General features: G+C 43.1%; 1 protein-coding gene across 3 annotated transcripts in view; it reads left to right on the top strand.

Moving 5' to 3' along the window:
• The window catches only part of DIS3L2 (DIS3 like 3'-5' exoribonuclease 2), a 181,322-nt gene that overhangs the window by 58,196 nt on the left and 104,035 nt on the right, over window positions 1-19,091 (top strand). For all 3 annotated transcript variants that reach the window (XM_083868743.1, XM_083868744.1, XM_083868742.1), the window contains 2 exons: window positions 11,460-11,566; window positions 12,756-13,003. In XM_083868743.1, coding sequence (XP_083724869.1) covers window positions 11,460-11,566; window positions 12,756-13,003 — 355 coding nt within the window. The remainder of the gene's footprint in view (window positions 1-11,459; window positions 11,567-12,755; window positions 13,004-19,091) is intronic.

The raw sequence follows: 19,091 nt of genomic DNA, 5'->3' as shown, positions 1-19,091 counted from the left end.
CAGAAAAGGCAGCAGTAATTCAGGACCTAAGTAGTTGCTGGACTCTGACAAATCTTGGTGGTGGTTATAAAGCTGTCCTATTTAATACCTCGTGTTTTCCTGAGATATTTGAAGATGCACAGACCCCTGCCTGTACTGTTGGTAGACTTCCATTTTTCACATCCATCTGTTAATAAAACAGGAAGTAATATTTGAATGGAAGTGTTGTAGTTTTTATGACAAAGCATTGGTTTCACCTCATGAATGGAGCTGCCACATTACCAGTTTGCGATACTATTTCCTTCTGGTTATCTCCACTGTTGAGTTCCTGCCGAGGCAGGTGAACCAACTCATATCTTGTTCCATTCCTTTCCAGGATACAGCTTGATTTGGGAATTACTCATCTTGTCTGTGGATGTTTTACACAGGTGGTTTTTAACCCCAGCTGTTTTGCAGTCTATTGTGGATGCAGGCCACTGGGCCACTTTGACTCAACAATTCTCCTGAGTCACATGTTGTGTCTGTTGCATGTGTGTTGCTTCTGATAGCAATGCCAAATTAAACATTGTAGAAGTACATTCTATTTTGATACTAGCATCTAAAATAAATACAGGCTTTAGCCAGTATTTTACTTTAGTTGTTTGACTGTGCTTTAGGGTTTTTTTTGTGCATCATAGTTCCTCGAGATGCTCTGGAGTGAACTGTGTTGGAAGTTATCAAGTCATCTTGCAAAATCCATGCCATCTCAGTGGGTTTTGCCATTTGGTTCTGTCTCTGGAGAATATTTGTAGGACAAATGTGAGATCAGCTTATTGTCTGCACAGTTGAAATCCAACTTTTCCACTGCAGTTGCCTAAGCCAATTGTTTTCTTTTGTTTTCAAGGCCTTTCCGTGTTCATCCTTAACAGGCCTTGTGGCTGGTGTGGATGTGCCAGTTAGATTTCTGCTGAATTTGTGTTTTGCTATCACCTCTTTTAATATTTGCTTCAGCTTCTTTGGCCCTATAACCCATATGGAGTTTTCCCTACTTTCTTCTTTCTCTGCTTTTTAATACCCTCCCTTTTTTATACATATAAAGTTTACGATGCTGATTTTTCTGAAGGTGTTTTTGAGTAGTTGATGATTGCTTTGGCTTGTTTCCTGTCCTTCATACAGTTTCTCATATCATCACTTATCCAGATTTTCAGTCTTGCCTGGAAAACAGCTATAGTTATTCTAGCATCACTGATAACTGTCATGAAAAAAAGAAAAAATCCTGCCAAATTCAGCCTTCACAGGTGTGGCTCAAAATGCTATTTTAAAAGCACCAAACATACACTTTTTCAATGCAAAACTGAACCTCAGAGGGTAAAATCAGCTGGACTTCCTAAGGCCATCCACTGGAACATGGTGCTGGCATTGGAGGCAGAAAGCATTGGAGGGTTGGGCTGTGCTGAGTGGAGGTGCCCATCCCTGGGTAACATGGGCCTCTCCTGGGGGAGCTGCTTGGCTGCTGCCAGCTGAACTTCCTGCCTGTGAGCCTTTTCTTTCATGTTACATCCCTTCTGGTGGAAACAGCTGCTGCAGTAAAACAGAGAGGTGGATGGAAGTTGGGATTCATAAGGGGATTTCTTCCTGACCCACCAAACCCAGTTTTTTGCTTGCTTTTCCAGAGAGAATTGCTTTGCAGGGTTTTATCACATGGTCCCATTGCATGGCCTCATGCACAGAAGGGAGCAGGAGGAATTTTCTGTGGCCAGCACAAGTCTTAAATGAGCACTTGTGATGGGCTTTCTTCCTTTTTTGGAAGGTTTTTTTGAAGGTTTCAGGCTGGCCAAAGATTCTATCAAAGATACTATATTAATGAAACAAAATCAAGAAAGAGTCTATAATGTTCTCATGTACTAAATGTATGTATTTGCACACATATGTGTATGTGTGTATGTGTCTATTTATAAAAAGATCCATATATATATATATATATATATATATATATATATATATATATATAAAAGACCTACCCAAAATTCAAACTCAACAAAAAACCCACGAGATTTCTGGAGGTAAAAAATATCCATAACTACTGTAGTGGAATCAAAAGTACATTTTACTTATCCTAGGCAAAAAACCCAGAGCCAGGTTGAGACTGTGCTCAAATCTTTGTTCATGAACACAAGCACTGCAGTTTTCTGCTCTCAATTGCAAGATGCTTTTTGTCCTTTCTGAGGTAGGAGTAGGATTGCACAATATCTCTGCTGGCTCATTTGTTCTGATGCTGATGGTCAGAATGAACCATGAAGAATAAAAGTAGATGTGTCATTCGAATAAGAGCACTCTGGGAGTGCAAACTGTTTTGATGTCTTTTCTACCTTGGCCTGTATCCCATCCTTTCTCATGGCTCTGTTCCTCTTCAGAGCACAGTCACCCTCTCCATCTCTAGTTACACGCTGGGGCAAAGAATTTTGGGGTTGGCCTTAGCTGTCAGGAGCTCTGAAGCATGAAACATTGTGCATACTGATTATGGCCTAGATTTCAGGGACTGAATTTCCCTGAAGTCATTGTACCTTGGATTTCCTGTGCCTCTGTGGCGCTTAGGGCAAGCTGGTAGAAATTGTTATTATGCACAAGTCTTTGACTCAGACGTTGGATCTGTCTTCACTAAGTGCTGCTGTTTTGAGAGCTGTGCTTCCTGCCTTTCTATTCCTGAGTCCCCAGAAAGAATGGGATAAGCAAGAAGGAAGTCCATGGAAGTGAAGACACCATTGCACCCAGCCTGTTTCTCTTTCTTGTGCTCATAAAAGTGGGTCAGTCTTGCTTTGCTCAAGGATATTTAAATAGAAATTCACAATTGGCGTCACTCTGCCAGAAGATGTCCTGATCAAACGAGTTTGCTCCACTTATCTGGACTTTTCTTTCAAAGAAGTGGGGTTAAAGATCATCTTTGAAAAGTCTTTAGTTGAGGAAGTGGCAGCCATTCTCCTCTCCAGTACCTGGTTGTACACAAAGACCAATATTGTCCTGTTCCACAGTTAAATTGTCTGAATGTTAAACTTTGGTATTTGGTCTTGCAAAGTTGAAAATATCTTTTTCTCTTGCATTCTCAGCTGTATTTCCAAAGTGTAAATATCTGTATGCTGAACAAACTTTCTGCTTTTTTTTTCCTCAAAAAGACAGAATGGACAGCCTGAATAAAGTTTCTTAACTTCCTCAGTGATGCCCTTCAAACTCGCTCTGGGGTTTCTGTGCCCTGCTGAAATGTGAGCAGAGAACAAGGCAATAGCATCTTGGCAGTAGTCTGAACCACCAGTGAATTTTTTCTATGTACACAGAAAAAATTAAATCCCTGTAGTGCCTGATACTGACATGCAAGTCCTCTGTGTTGTACCCTGAGACTTCAGCTTACTCTGTGTCATTACTGTCCACAGAACTCATTCACCAGTCAAAATGACCTTTGCCAGGTCTGTAATTCTTCTTTGTAATCCTTATTCACATTGACTACTGCAACAGAGGTCATGTAACTTCTATCTTATCACTTACTACTGACCTAGAATACATTACTTCTGTGACTTTTCACTGCAGTAGGAGGATTTTCTTTATACTCCATTTCGATACGTAATAAAAAATGGAAACTGTCTGTATCTTTCAACCTGGGAAAAGTGCAAAATGTTCTGTACAGTATGGTTTATGATGCTGTATCCCTACACAGACTGTGTCATGAGCTTCCTACAAATGTGAGCTGTCTCTTGTTAAATATTGGAATCAGATTTCTCTGATAAAGAAGTATCAGCCATTGAACAGTAGCAGCTACTTACACTCATGAGAATGGCAGCTGTTCTCATAAAATGCCTCAGCCCTTCTTTAGCAAAATGATATTCAAATAAAAATTTGTTAAACGATGTCACTATGCCAAAGGCTATCCTTGTCAAACTCGTTTGCTCGGCTTTTTTCAACTCTTCTCACGGGAGATCTTACTACACCAGATACACAAAATATCCTGCTTCCCACAGGGGTGGAAGTCATCAAGCTGGTGCACTGGCTGCCCTGGCAGCAATCAGAGAGTTGTGTTTGTTCAGGATTTCCACTTACACCTCCACTACTGGAAATCAGAGCTGGGATACACGAATGTCTGAAGCTTGCTCACTGCCTTGACGTAATGAAGTTTGAACAGAAATAGCTCATTTACAGGCAGAGTAGACTCAAACAAACTGAGTAACAAATAATAATGGGTAGGGTCAGCGGAATTTGGAAGCTGCTGTAGAATTTGCTCATGTCTCTCTGTCTGTTCAGCATTCACCAGATGGACAGTGGTCAATCTCTGTCAAGTCAGATGTAACTGTCAGTCTCTAGTAGTCCTGATAAGGTCAGAAATGATTACCTAAAATTGCTTGGTGTCCACAGTGCTGCTGAATGGAGGCTGTATTTTGAGTATTTCAGGATTGCTTGGCTTAACTGAAATGGCGGTGTTTGGTAAGTTCACTTGGTTGGGTAATAATGGTATCAAGCTTTCCTTTTCCCCAGATGATGTTCTAGAGTCAGCGCTTAGAAGGGTTTTTAGATCTTTCTAGCAAAATAGAAAAATATATTTATAACCCAGAGTTTAGTCTCTGTTTTGCACTTCTGCACTTCTCATGCACTTCCATGTCCCCTCTAGTGCTTTTGTGTCTTCTCTTTTAAGCTTGACAAGGTGCATACTTGCCTTCTGTGCCTTCCTCTGGCACCTGGGGTCCTGCAGTTACCAGTGTCTCCTATTGGCCCAGGCAGAGTTCAGAGAGTTACTGATGTTCCTCTCCTTGGCCAGGTCTGGTAGGGAAATGACGGTGACAAAAATCTGGATTATGTGCTGAACCTCTGCTCTGCTCAGGCTCACCTTCTTTCAGTTTAGCATCCATGAAGTCTGGCATATTTGAAGTCCACCAACATCACTGGCCACTGGAAGGAACAAGTGTTCTTTTCCCTCCTCTCCAGAGGCTCCCGTTCACTCTGAGTGCTTTTAAGGAGCTTCACTGTTCTTTCCTAGCCTGCAGCTTTCTGGAGATGGATCATCTCCACCGCATAGCTCTTAAAATTTCTAGGCCACAGCAGAGCGAAAGCTCACCAGGAAATCTTCTCAGTTACATGGCTTTTAATAGAAATCCTTGAGGTGGAACTGTCAAAAATCGGATCAGTTTCACTCTGCTGAAGCCTGGAAAGCCAGCAGAAAAGCTGGAGCAGTTTCAGCTGCTTGAGACAGCTCTGTATTAGTTTATCCTAAGTTCATGTTTGTGGGTCTCTGGATCTAGCTCTTCTAGTTGTTGCTGTAACTTTTCTTAAATGACAGCATACATTTCTAGCAGAATAAATAGTATAGCAACTGAGGAAAAGTGTTCTACCAGTATTAAACAAATTGGGCTTTATGGTTGCATTGATTAAATGCTTCAGGCTGAAAAAGCTCCAGTTATTCTTTTGTTGTAAAGCTGAAGCCTGCAATGGAAGTTAATGTTGGGAAAATTCCTTACACTATTCTTCCCTAGTAAGTTATCTTGACCCCTAAATGACTTCTTAAGTACTGGAAAAAATAAATTACTTAGGCAATTAGGTAACAGGAATTAGATTAAGTTCAGCATATTACCATATGTTCCTGAGTTCACCTATGTTTCTCCTTTGAGCTACAAGTTTAGGTCAAGTAAATGAGAGGGCATGATACTGAGAGTGAATGGTGGGTGTGGAGATAAACAGAGTATGGTCATTGTTAGCAGCAAGATTTCCAGGATGAGGCAGATTAGGATTCATTCAGCTAACATATTTTCCATGGAATAGTAATATTGGACACACAGACTTTAGGAACAAATGTACATGTGGGAAGGAAGAACATTAAGTAAATAGGCAAAATACTCAATGGAATTCTTTTCGTAACATTTTAATTTAGCTTGTCATTAATGTAATAGAACTGTATTTCTGTAGACTGCAGCACCACCTGATTTTTTGTAGGTTTACTTCTGTTGCAGTAAGGCTTCCAACCCTATGCTGACTGCTTCTCAAGGACACGAGAGGGCCAGGAGGTCTGTCTAGCCATGCTGTGGTTGTAGTAATGTTATGTGGCTACTGAGACAGCTACGATCTGATCTGCTGGGCTACATGGCAGCTTCCCAAAATTATGTTGATCTTTGCTGTGGATCACACTTGGAGGGCTCTAAGGGAGAGTGACATTCTTGTGTCATCATTCTGCCATCTCCTCCATCCCTCCTTGTGGAGGTGGCTAAATATAAGTAAATAGTTACATGCTTGGCTGCTTTGCGTGACTGAGGGAGCCAGCTGTACTCACCTCTTCACACTGTCTTTGCTCTGCTGCTGCAGGTGCTTGTCTGTGCTCTACACATCTGTTATTAAGCCTTTCCTCTCCTTCTCTGAGGGTTCTCTTCCTGCCTGTGCATCTTCAAAAATCATGATGCTAATCATCTCCCAGTCCTCTCTTCAGTGTGCCCTTGGGCAGGCAGGTGTGTGTGCTCAGGTATTAAGTCATGAACAGCTGTGGCAGGGTGAGTTTGTTTAAATGAGTATTCAAAAATAAACATCTCTGAGGAGGTTAGTCCTGTTCATTAGACACACAGCTCTGCGAGGAGACAACTCAGGAGTGCTGCATGGTTTGGAGCTGCTTTGCTTCTTCCTGCAGAGCCCTCTTCAATTGCGCATGGGAGCTGTTAGGCTGATTTTGGACAGGCCACATGTGTTAAATTCCAAGGCTGTTGGCTTAAGAGTCTCATCACAATGAAATACCTGTCTTTCCTCCATTGCAGGTGGAAAGCTCTGTGTGTGGAGGTATAAATACAAAGTACTGTTTTTTCCATGATACTTTCCTAGGTGACTCTACTTACAGGGTGTTTAAAATAGGTTCTGGTTTTGGGTAGTACCTGGTACCAAACGAAACAGCACTTTCCTTCTTCCCTACCTTTTGGTAGGTTTGTGGTCTGAAGAAAAAAGTTGTTCTGTGCCAAGAAACTATCAGTTGCAGAATATGAAGAGTCCTTGTACTTTCTTCTAAACAGCAACATTTCCTTCTTGTTATCCCTAACAATTAAGATTGTAGCAGTATGGTGTAACCCCGAGCAAATCTCTGGGTATGCATGTATCGCTTTTGGGTTGAAGGGAGTTTCATTTCCTAATGTCTGTTGTGTGCTGATATAGACAGAATTGCAAAAACACATCCTTTGTGTTTGTGACACACACTCCTGGAGTTACTTATAATAAATTGGTCTGTTTTATACCACTTAGGTATTTGGTACTAAAACACAATATACTGAAAATTACTCCTTGAAGCAGACCTCAGAGAACCTAAGTGTTGTTGCTTCATTAGTAAGTAGTTGGCTTTGCCACTCAAAGGTTTACAGCTGTGCTGGTATCTGAGCACTGAGCTGAAGAACAGTATTTTCTGATGGGATTCTTAAATACTCCCATGTAGAGCAACCCAGCTTCTCAAGTACATTTTTTTCCTAGCTAAAGTAGCAAACACTGAACTATTTTCTTAAAAAACTTGGCCTTTTTCATTCAGGGAGGGAGATTTTTTCTTTTTTTCAGTAAGTTGTGTTTGAGATCTGAAACTATGATATATTTTCATTTGCAAGTGGATATTGCATCTTTAATTGTATTCTTTTTGGACAGAATTACAAATTTCCACAGTGACCAATGCAAACCTAGTGAAAATAATTTTGGATCTGTCATAAATAATCAGAATTCTAGTCTGATGATTTTTGGTCCACTTTGGCCACCTTTTAATGTGATGGTAATTGAATTGTAAAAGGAAATTTGGGGGGCTTTAAAAAAAGTAATGTTTGACCTAGGAATGCCTGTCAGAGAAATCTAAGTGTGTATTGAAGCTGCCTAAACTGATCTCTTACAGAGAGAGGCAAATTCCAAGTGTCCTGGATCTATTCATTGGTAATAACATAACTAATTTGAGTTGCTTTTTGTGTCTAGTGCCTAATTTTTTTTAAGTAAGACTATTACAGTTTTGGTTTGTCAGATAATCGCTGAAAGGAAAACACTGAGATTATAATGCAGTTTCACTGGATCCTGGTTGCTGAAGTGTGTTTTCACTGTAAGATAAGCTTATGAAGTACTGCCCAAGCTAACATAGTAAATCTTTCTCAGAAAACATGTCTTTGCCTAGGGTGGAAATATTGAATGGTCATTGGATAACCACTGCAGTAAAGGGGTCAGAATAATTCATTTTTAGTTTGGCATAATGCAAGGAGTTTCTTCCCATCTTCCCTGCACAAAATCCTGCTCCTCTCACAAGTTAACTCTCCTTTAGGATTGCCTCCATGCCTCTGCCCTGTTGTGGGAGATGTTTGTATCTCCCATCTGAGATCTTCTAGACCACCAGTCTCTAGTGGGGTCCTGTTACTGCCCCTCTCTGCTCAGCTCCATTGAGGGGAGGAGGATGTGTAAGGAAGGAGAGGGACTGTCAGAGATATATTCAGGGAACTTGGGTATCATACTCCTGTGACAGATTATTGCTGCTGTGACTGAGGTTCCTGTGCAGTAATTTGATGATTGAGCCAGGTGGACATTGGATCAGGGTAGTTGTCCCTTCTGAGCTGCAGGATTTGCTACAAGAATTCCTCTTGGCTGGTCCATTGCTGCTGTAGACCCCTGAGCCTTAGATGTAGCCCTGGTACCAACAGAATTTTGACTTCAAAAGGAGCAGCTACAAGTTATAAGGAAGTCTACATCTCTTAGCTCCAGGAGTACAGAGTTCCTCATGTCTCTTCTTCCTTGTCCTTCACTTCAGGAACATTCACCCGTAGTAAATGTGTGTGATGGCATTTAAGATACTGAAGTTAAAAAAGATGGGTAAGAAGTAGCTGGCTGGGATTAGCTTCCTTTTTCCTTTCTGTTGATGGAGTAGTTGTAGATCCCAGACTCTGCTGGAGTCTCTCATAATCCCAGGATCATTTGGGAGGAATGCTGAAATTGGAGAGACCCCTAAGAAGACACTCTTCAGCCAGCCAAAGCCCCCCAGCTTATGCTGGCTGTGAAGGAAAAGGCAAGTTCTATCACCTGCCATGGTGGGAATTTGGGTGCTTTCTGATATCTGTACTGGCCTCACATGGGGCTTGTCTTCAGCAGGAAGGGGGGCAGTGCCCCAGCCCTGAATGTTCTTCATCCCAGGCCAAGGAAGGCCTGGCCACCCATTCCCTATTCTCCCTGTGACAGCTGCATCCTGGTGCTCCTGTGCATGTGTATGTGTTACTTCCCCAGGACATCCCTGCTGGCTTCTTTTTGACTGAGAAAACGGCTGCAGTGAAAGTTTCCAAGTGACTTTTCGGAGCGATGGGCGTTGGAAGGATAAGTGGAAAAAAGGCAGTGCTAACAAGGACATGTTCCTCACGTGGCTCCGGGTGCTTTTTTCATTCTTGCCTGCTGAACCTTGAGTCACTGCTGCTGTTCTGCTACGCTGGGAGAGCAGTGAATGCAGCTCTTGCTTTTTTCCTAAACATGTTTAGTTCTGGTTTCTCTTCCCACCAGTATGTACTGTTCCTTGGGGAAAGTTCACTCCAGTAAAGCCCTGGGCTTGTGGCAGGTGTGCCTGGAGGCATGGCCTTTGGAAGGCTCCCAACTTCTCCTTGTCCTCTGCCCCGTCCAGTTTTCCTTTGTTCCAGATCATCTTGTTCTTTGCCCAGGCTGTCTTTATGATTGACACACCATAAACTGTTAACTGATCACTTGAAAATTTATAAGAAAACAAAATGGCTCCTGGCTTTCATTCTTTACTGAATGATTGCCTGGTATGACCTTTAGCTGGCAGAAACCTTAGAGGAGGTAAGCAAATGAAGTAGCCTTGGTATCCCCCACTTTTTAACTGCTTACAATTATACAAGCAATTTTTTTCTGTACCTTGTTTGTCACCATGAAACTCTGGGTGGTTTTATCCTGTAATAATGCTGGTTTTGGCAAGTCTGAGCACATTTCAATAGAAGTGAATCACAAATGGTTTTGCTGCTTTTATTATTGGGGCTTTTTTAAGCAAAGTGTAATTTTATTTAAACCCCTAAATACCTGTTCATTCTCCTCAGCATTGCTAGCAAGTCAATGAAAATAAAAGTAAAGTCACTTAGAGAAAGATCTCTGGGGAGAGGAAGAGCATATGAGAAGGCGAAGCTGAGAATAATTAGCAGCATATGAGAACCAAAGTTTGTCATTAGAGTAAAGCCATCATTGTCAAGCGACTGCTGGGGTAACATTGCCTGGGGGCAGTGCAGGCCCTCCATGGGAACACAGCCATCTGTGAACGTGCCCTGGTGATGGTGGGGCACAGCCAAACCCTTGGGGGAGCTGCTGTCCCACTGCCCCCCTTCCCGAGGGCCAGTCCTGACACCTGGCACTGCTTCACTGCAGCCGCCCCTCCATCCATCATGCCACCGGCAGCCTCGTCCTGGGGCTCTGTGGGACACACAGGTCTGCGTGTCACCACAGTGCTTCTGGAGGCTTTCTCACATGGGTGGGTGCTGCTGGCCTCCTGGAGCACAGACCTCAGCCAAACATTGCTTTATCTCATGTCTTCTAAGGGAAGCAGTGACAGCTACGTCCCTTGAAACTTGTGGTCGGTGTCACGGTCTCTCCTTAGGAAAGCAAGATTTCTTTTGAACACTCTAGGCCTGATTGTAGCACATGTGCTCAAGATGGATGTGATTGCCATTTGAATGGAAAAAGCCATCTCCCATGAGCCCTCCAGACAAGTGCACATGGATGCTTCCATCCTGAAAATTGTGGCAGAGCAGTAACCACAGGCTGTCAGCAGGGATGCAGCTCAAGAACAGTCCAGTCCCAGCCTTCTCCGTGGCAAAGATCACTTTGGACTTTAAACATTAAATGCCAATGCTCCCAAACTCACACACTTGAACATTTGAAAATTTCAAACTAGAAATCAGTTGACACTTGATTTTATATTATCAGTATCTGATCCAGAGATCTCAAGGGAAGGAAGGTCTTGGTCATATGTAGTGATTACTTTTATAAGACTTCTCATAAGCCTGGTCCACAGCTGAAGAGGATCAGCTTACTGGATATTTCAGTTTCAAAGATAAATGCACATTTTATAACCCTTCATAATGTTTTTAAAGGAAATTAAATATTAAATGAATGTATGTAGGAAAGGACTGGTTATGTAATGTTAATGACTTCAACTAAGAAATGCCAGAAAATTCTTATCCCTTAGTATTTTATAAATAGAACTTGTTTTCTACCACTGTGTCTATTATGACTGATGCAGTCCTACTTATAAAGTTACTTTGATTTTTATTGTTTTTCAGCACATCTGCATGGTAAGTGAACATGTATCTGCTGTCTGTTTTAGTCCAGAGAAATAATAATTACTTCATGCTTGGCAATTCTTTGACCTGAGAGATCTTTTTGCTTTCAAATAAGTCTACTACATGCATATTGTATTGTACTTTAGAGCAAAGGCCCCAGATGAATTTGTCATGGAAATGTGCTACAGTAACTGTCTTGTGTGTTTGATGCAGGGAAGGCTGCCGGAGTTACTGGTGTGCACAGAACAAAGCAGGATGATGGACCCAAGGTCAATGATCCCAGGCTTCTCCCAGATGAGTTTCTTCAAAGGACAGCCAAGGTAAATCCATGGAGAGTGACAAGGAAGCACGTGTGTGCTTTCAAAGGTTGAAGGAGATCAGCCCTGGCCTCCCTGTACCCTCTATCTGTTGATCTTTGAGTCTCATTCTCCATTTCAGAGAGAGTAATTGTCTGATCTGATAAAAATCAAGTGACTTGTTATTTTTACCAATTATCCTAGCTTAAATTCCATTTGTTTGTCATGCAAAATTACTTAGCAAGATTCAGGAAAAAGATTGGATACTAATATGAGTGTCAGGATATCCAAAGTTGTCAGAATTAATTCTTACAGCCTTTGGAAAGGCTGCTTGTGCTGTTGATTCAATATTTGAGTCAATCTCTGAATGTTAAGAGACCAGAATAGGGCTGCTGGGTCAGACTGGGTCAGGTTCTTCCACGTCTTGTGCTTTCCCTTGCAGCTTCTGATTCTGGTCCTGTTGTTGGCTGGGCTGCTCTGGACTCATCCAGTGTGGCAATTCCAATGCTCAAAATTGTGCAGAGGTGCAGCTCCTGAAACCTTCTTGGAAATACTCTTCTGTATAAGCTTAGGAAATCGGCTATAATGTTTCTGTTATCCAGTGATTTATTATGGTCTACAAAAATATAGCCTGGATGAACACCTCTCTGGAACAATTATTTAGTGATATTGTAATTTATTATTCTTTTCAAAGCCATCTTGTATAAAGGTAAAATAACCCCTAACTTCAGAAAGCACAGAGAGAAGGAGAGAACTGCCAAATTCCCAACAGCACATCCTTTCCTGTGGTTAGCATTGGATCTGCCAGCGGCACCGTTTTTGGACTGGCCTATTCTGTGCTGACTGTTGAAATCACAGGCCGAGAATACAAATGAAAGACTTTACAGGAGTTGCTTGTATTTTGTGGCTAATTCCCTGCATTTGGAAGCATCTGCTTCTTGTCTGGTTTTGTTCTGTAATCAAGAAAATTGCTGTAGAGAGCTAGCACTTGGAAAGCAGTTAGCTCTTCTATAGCCGTGAGCAAAATGGCAAGGAAAATACATTGTAAATAGGTACTCAGTTAAAAATGCACACACATACACACACAGAGAAAACAAGATATAGATCTTGCAATTTTTCCAGATACTCTGCTGAGCCTTCATGTATCCTTATTCTGTTAAATAAAGTAAGTTTCTCTGAAGGTATTAATTGTAGGAACCGTTGCCTCTCCTAGGTGGTCTATATTTTGGAAAAGAAGCATTCTCGAGCAGCTACAGGTTTCATCAAACTTCTGGCTGACAGGAACAGCGAACTCTTCAAGAGGTGTGCCATGTTCTCACCTGTGGACCACAGAGTGCCCAGGGTCTATGTGCCCTTGGCTGATTGCCCTCCAGACTTTGTCACCAAGCCTGAGGCCTATTCACAGATGCTCTTCATCTGTCGCATCGTGGACTGGAAAGAAGACAGCAACTTTGCATCAGGGTATGTGGTTGCCATCAGAAGTAGAGATGACTGAGATTTCTAATTTGAATTCTTGTTTTCACTTAATTTGTTACAAACAGTAGAGACAGAAATCTGTTAATAAGCTGCTTGTCTTGTGTCCTCTGGTGGATAAGTTATGTTGGGATGAAAGACAGCTCATTGCTAGTTAAACTCATAAATGTTAGTTTCTTCGAGTGCTTGCTTCAGTGCTGGTGCATCACAGCATTGATGAGTTCATGGTCTAGAGGGAACACGCATCACACATGCTCAGCCAGACCAGCACAAGCACCATGGGGTGCTGGCAGCCTTCCTGTCTTTCCTCCCATGTGGAAGAATAGTACACAGTGTGCAGATATTTCCCTTCAGCCAGGGGAAGATCAGTGGCTGTGAGGCTCATCTTTAGTTTTTACGCCTTTGCTGGTAAGAATTTGAAAGAAGTCACAGGTTTTTGTGGTTTTAAAGTTGCATTGGTTCAAGGAGGAATAGAAGAAATCAAGAGAAGATTCATTCCCTCCTGAAGCATGTGAGAAGGATGTTGCACTGTTTGTGTTTCATCAGGCACTGTAAAGTCATCACTGTCCAGAGTTCAAATTGCTGGCAGTGCTGTGAAGAAGGAATTTTTAAGGCAGCGCTACACAAGTGGCCTGTGCTGAGCTGGATCCAGATTGCAAGTTCATTTTGCCTGTCCATGAAGAAGACAGTGGTTTTCAGTATTTTCACTTTCTTCTTTGGAACCACTGTAGGGTGCCAGACTTCCACTTGGAGTGGCCACACTGTTTCTATTTAATGGGTCTCAATAAGAAATGGAGGATGTTGGTCAGTCTATTCAGTTATTTTGAGAATACTTAGTCCTGGTTTAGTCAGTAATCCAGAGTAGTAACTCTGTGGCCATACTGTGGTCAGATTTTACAGGTGCATCTGGATGTAATCTGGAGTGTGGGAGTTGTTCATAAAGTCCAGCTTTTCTCTTCCCCTTGCAAAGCAGTTCTGATGGGGTAGCAAGCCAATGTACAGTATCAGCACTGCAGGTTTGGGAGTCCTCACCTCAAACTGCTGGTAAAGCTTAAAACTTAAAGAAAACATTTTTAAGAGTGTGTTGGCACAGATCTATCAGCCCTAGGACTAAAAGTAAACTAAGCTGAAGTCCTCATTTCACGCGGTTTATCAGTTGTAACTGTACTGTGTGCCCAGTAATAGCAAGTTTCATGTGTGCTTCTTGAGAGCCACGTGAGTCATGAAGTCACTCAGTGTTTCCTAGATAAACTGCAGTGCATGAACTGCAGTGGCCTCCCTTTGAGCCCCACTTAACTAGAGTCTGGCTGTGCTGTGAACTTCACTGAGAATACGTTTCTCTACTGGCAGAGATTTGCTTTGTCTTCTTTGACTCCAACTGAGAGAAGACTGGAGGGTGATTGTACTGCTTGGCTTCTTGTCATGAACAACCCCCCCTTTCAGCAGAAACAGGGGAAATTAGGAGGATGGGCTAATAGCTTTTTTATTGGATAATGTGTGTGTCTTTAGTCTGTACTTCTGACAATATTGGATATTCTCATCTGTCTGGTTTGATCGTTTCCAAGATGTAAAGGGTGTTGTCAGGAAAGAAAATGTCCATGACTGTGTTCATACATAGTCGTTTCCTCTGGGAGTTGGTTGCACTTCAGTAAGTGCCTTGTGGGGATGGGAGCATAAAACCTTGGTGACCCCTTTTGTTTTTAGCCATAAATAACGCTAGTTTAAACACTGAAAGACAAGGAAACCTCTTGAAAGTCCCAAAAGATTCTGTTTGCTTTGGGCTCATTTATTAGCTCATTTATAAGCCATTTGCCTTGTTTAAAATGAGTTGTGTTGCTGGTCATGGCCCGCCTGAAGGAGAAAGGAGCAGGTGATCTGCAGCTCTTTACATAGTTTGTTTTGTGAACGTTTTTGTGCACCCCTTAGTTCTGTCTGCAGAGTTCCTGATATGCCTTTGGCACCACCACCATGGTTTTGAAGGTGTCTGGACAAAGTGCCTGTTGGTCATTGCCCTGCACTGTCTGCTGGAAGTGTGACAAGGGAAACTCCCTCCAGAGTTGGCAGTCGTGTCCCCTGGATACCTTGGGTGTTTCTAGGTACTCTCCATCCTGCAGCTGAACTCTCCCAGACTGCTCATGCACCTTCCTTGGCTTTCCTTTTCCCTTGGGATATTCAGTGCCAGGTTTCTGAGCACAGTTAATGACAGACTGGTCTTCACAGTGACCATGTGTGGGTGGAGAAGTGAGATGCACCTGCCAAGAGTTTGGTGGTGGCATTGGCCACCCAGGGTGGTCACCTGCACGGGGCAACCTGAGAGTCCCCGGAGGTCCCCTTGGGGAGGGGGATGTGTTTCTGTGTCATGATTGCCACCTGGTGGTCACCAGCGTGACACTGTCCCCTCCAAAGGCCGCCCTGTCACCCCGACTATGCTGGGAAGGAGTGAGGAGGAAGTCACAGCTCCAGGTCACGCTGGCTGTGCCCTGAGTTGAGCTGCTGTGCTCCCTCCTGCATGTGAAGTGACTTTACCCTCGCAGTGAAATGCCCTATCAGATATAGCTGTATCTGCTTCAGGTAACAGGTAAAGCAAGTTAGCTCCAAAACATTCTCCTTTTCCAGATAAATATTGCAAGTGCTGCCATGTACCGATATTTTCTGGGGACCTTTTTCAGTGTTGGAGTCCAGGCTTCTTTGGAGTATTAGTCCAGATGTCTCTGCACTTTTGCAGATGGTTAAGGTGGAATTTTTTTGTCCCCACATGTGATGATGGATGAGACTATTTAAAAAAACCCAACTAATAGAAAACCGTGGAATCACTGACTCCCTCTGTGTCACATTGGGCTTGTGGCCATTCCAGCTCAGGGTCTTAGATATTGGTCTGTCAAGGTGACATGATTTGTTCCAGCTTCTGCAATAAAATGAAATGTTGCAGGGTGTTATTTCATTTGCTGCTGTTTCCAAAGCCATTTGAGTGACTTGAGTTCTTTTCATCTCTGCATTTTATTCTGGTGTTTTTTTAAATTCAAAAGTGTATTTTGTGTGAAGGGAAATAACAACCAGATACCTTGGGTACTTCACTGTAAGGCTCAAGGGAAGGTCCAGTCCTCTCAACAGAGCAGTGTAGCTCTGTTGAAAAAACACCTTCTTGCAGTTGGGAGTGTCCCTCAATAAAGCTTTCTTCCCTTGGCACAACTAATCACAGTGCAGGACAGCCCCATCCATGTTGGCAGCACCACACTGCTCCTGTGCTCCATTGGGATGTGGGGTGGCAGCTGAGGAAAGGCAGCTCCATGATGTGGAGCAGGGCTGTGCTCTCAAGCACTGGGGTTCCATGGCACAGCTTTCTATCCCCTGATGCTCAGCCCTGCAGCCCTCTCACCATCTCCACTGACACCTGTGGCCTTCCTCAAGGCTGTGCAGGTCTGGCCCTGCGCACTAGGGGCACCCAGGTGGGGCTTTTTGCTGTCACCTCTTCCGTAAAAGCCTTCTTAAGAACTGGTGGCTTATGTGTGGGATGTTCTCCCACTGTTCCGTGTAGGATGACTGTGGACAAATCTGCTCCAGGAGAAACTGAGCGAGGGTGTTAAGTTCCCAATGGAAGTTAGTCACTCCAATTTGGGAGCCTGCCTGGCTTTTCAAAGGAAACAAGCCTTATGTAATCCTGCTTTGTCTTTTTGGAGACTTCTTATCATGTAACCCTTGAACATACTGGCCAGTTTCAGCTCAGTGGAGTTGAAATGGAGTGGAGAGAGCTCAAATACTCCTAGAGATGGGTGGCTGAATAGGTGTGATGAGTGTCACCATGAGAGGGAAGATGGCAGCTTGAGGGTGGCTCTGCCCCAGGTGCCCATTTGTGGCAGGTTAGACTGGTGAGTGGGCACCTTGGAGCAATTCAGTGATCTTGCACCTATGGCTATTTTGGAGAAATATCCTGTTCTACCCCAACCATGGCATATTCCAGTCAGTGCTACCACCACGTCTGACATTAATCCAAGGGTATTCAAGGAATTCAAGGTGACGCTCCCTCATCAGCGTCACAGAAAAGAAATGTTTACGTCTGTAACCATTGTAACTTTATTTTACCTTTTGACATTTAAAAAAAGAAGAGATGCACGCAAGCCCAGGGTGTCACAGACACCGTGACTCCCTGGGAGAGAACGTCTGAGTGCTGCTGGGCCCGGTGCCCCTGGTTGTTTATAAGCCTCTTGAACTATTCTTGCTACCCTTGGTGGCTGAGGAGCCCCAGGAACAATTTTGCAGCCTGGCTGTTACTCCAGGGCCATCGGTGATCCTATATGCATTACCTTTGATCACATGCTGTCCTGTCAGATTTTGCTCTGATGCAAGTCATCATGCCTGTGTGACTGTAACATGGCCCCAATTAAAGTCAGTTATACACTTTTTATTTCAAGGTACTTGGGAAATGTTCCCTGGAACACTGTAAATCAAATGTTAATTACTATTAAAAAAATATTAGTCCTATATCAAACCTCTGGGTAAACCCCTTATGGTTCGTAATCTAATTTCAGTAAACGGATCAAGAGGAACGTGGGTGTCAAGACCAAGCTGGAAAGCACTCTGGCATTCAGAGGTGCTTTCCATGGCTTGTCCTGCAGATGTCCAGCTGCCCTCCCAGTGCACTTCCCAGATCTGCCCTGCCAAGAGAAGGGGCACCTAAGACTCAAGTTCTTGACATTTCTGCTGGGTAGGGTAATGAGTCCTCTCTTTTTGTGTTTTGTTTTTTCCATCCTTGGCGGTGCTGGTGGTATGTGGACCCACGGGCTCGTCCTTGCTCAGTCCCAGCTCCGCACCAGACGTTGGAAATGAAGTGGTGATTTCTCTGTTTTATTGTTACTGCTGAGAGAGAGGGAGATAAAACTGATGCCTCATTTATTTACATTAAAATAAGGATTAGACTGGGACCCAGCTGCAGGAACAGAGAACTCAGCCACGATGCCAAATGCGCACGTATTTCTGCCATACAGTTTGTACATAAAATTGAAACAATAAAGGGAAATATCTTTTATCCTTGTTTTCATTTTTATTTTAAAGCTAGACGATGTGAACTCTACAATTTACCACACCATGAAGCGAGCAATCCTTTCCAGCATATTACACAATGTGACAGGTTTATTGCACAGCCCTTCCCGTTGTGAAGAAAGAGCTTTGCTCCCATAAAGAAGATGGGCTCGCTTGTGCTGAGAGTTTGGGGTTTGTTCTGTGGGTTTATGGCACATTTGAAGCCTTGAGACCGTCTTGCTTGTCCAAATAACAAGAGCACTGTTTTGGCCCCAATTTAGGAAAGTAATTAGTGTCTGTTCTCACTCACTGGAATTAAAGCAGAAGGATCAATATAATGATTGTGCATTTTATGCAGTGGAAAAATGCTTATTAGAGTGGCTGGTTTTGTGCTGTGTTATTACCCCTCTCTTTTGTGTCATATTTTGATGGATTCGCCTTAATTTCAGTTGTAATCTTCTTGGGTCAGGAGCATTATCTCTATTGACTATAATGTGCATTGGCCTAATGGCAGTATATTAAAAAATAAAAAGTAATTTAACTTTGTGTACTGTAAAGCAATCTAAAGGTGAGAAGGGGGACAGGGGAGCCACCATGTAACATGGGTTCTCATGGGATATTTGTAATCAGCTGGAGGGGGAACAAATGTCTCACTCCTTTGAAGTCCTGGTTTGCACAGTGTCCTGAGCTGAGCCTGGTTTGACATCAGACTGTTGGACAGATCCATGCTGGGGTTTGCACTGGAGCAGATGGAAACTTTCTCTGAGCATAATAGAGCAGCAGCCTCATCCACATGTGTACAGAGTACTTCATCAAGCACTGTTAGTATGGGAGGGACAATTTCCCCTGTCTGTGACTTGTTCCTAAGATGGTTGGCCCCTCTCCAGTTAGCTCTGGGCTCAGAGGCTTCTGCTTAGCCATGAGAGAAGGAACAAATGACTGGAAATGCTGAGGTCCTGGAAGAAGCCTGGAAAATGGTTGGAAAGATGATGTGTGGGCATGTATGTGTGACTGCTGTAAGGAGCGAGGCAGTGTGGGTTCTTCACACCTCTGTCTTCAG

The sequence above is a fragment of the Zosterops lateralis genome (assembly GCF_965231275.1).
Source record: "Zosterops lateralis genome assembly, chromosome: 10".
NCBI lineage: Eukaryota > Metazoa > Chordata > Aves > Passeriformes > Zosteropidae > Zosterops > Zosterops lateralis.
Note: the sequence above shows the minus strand (reverse complement) of the source record. Positions and strands in the feature narration are given on the sequence as shown.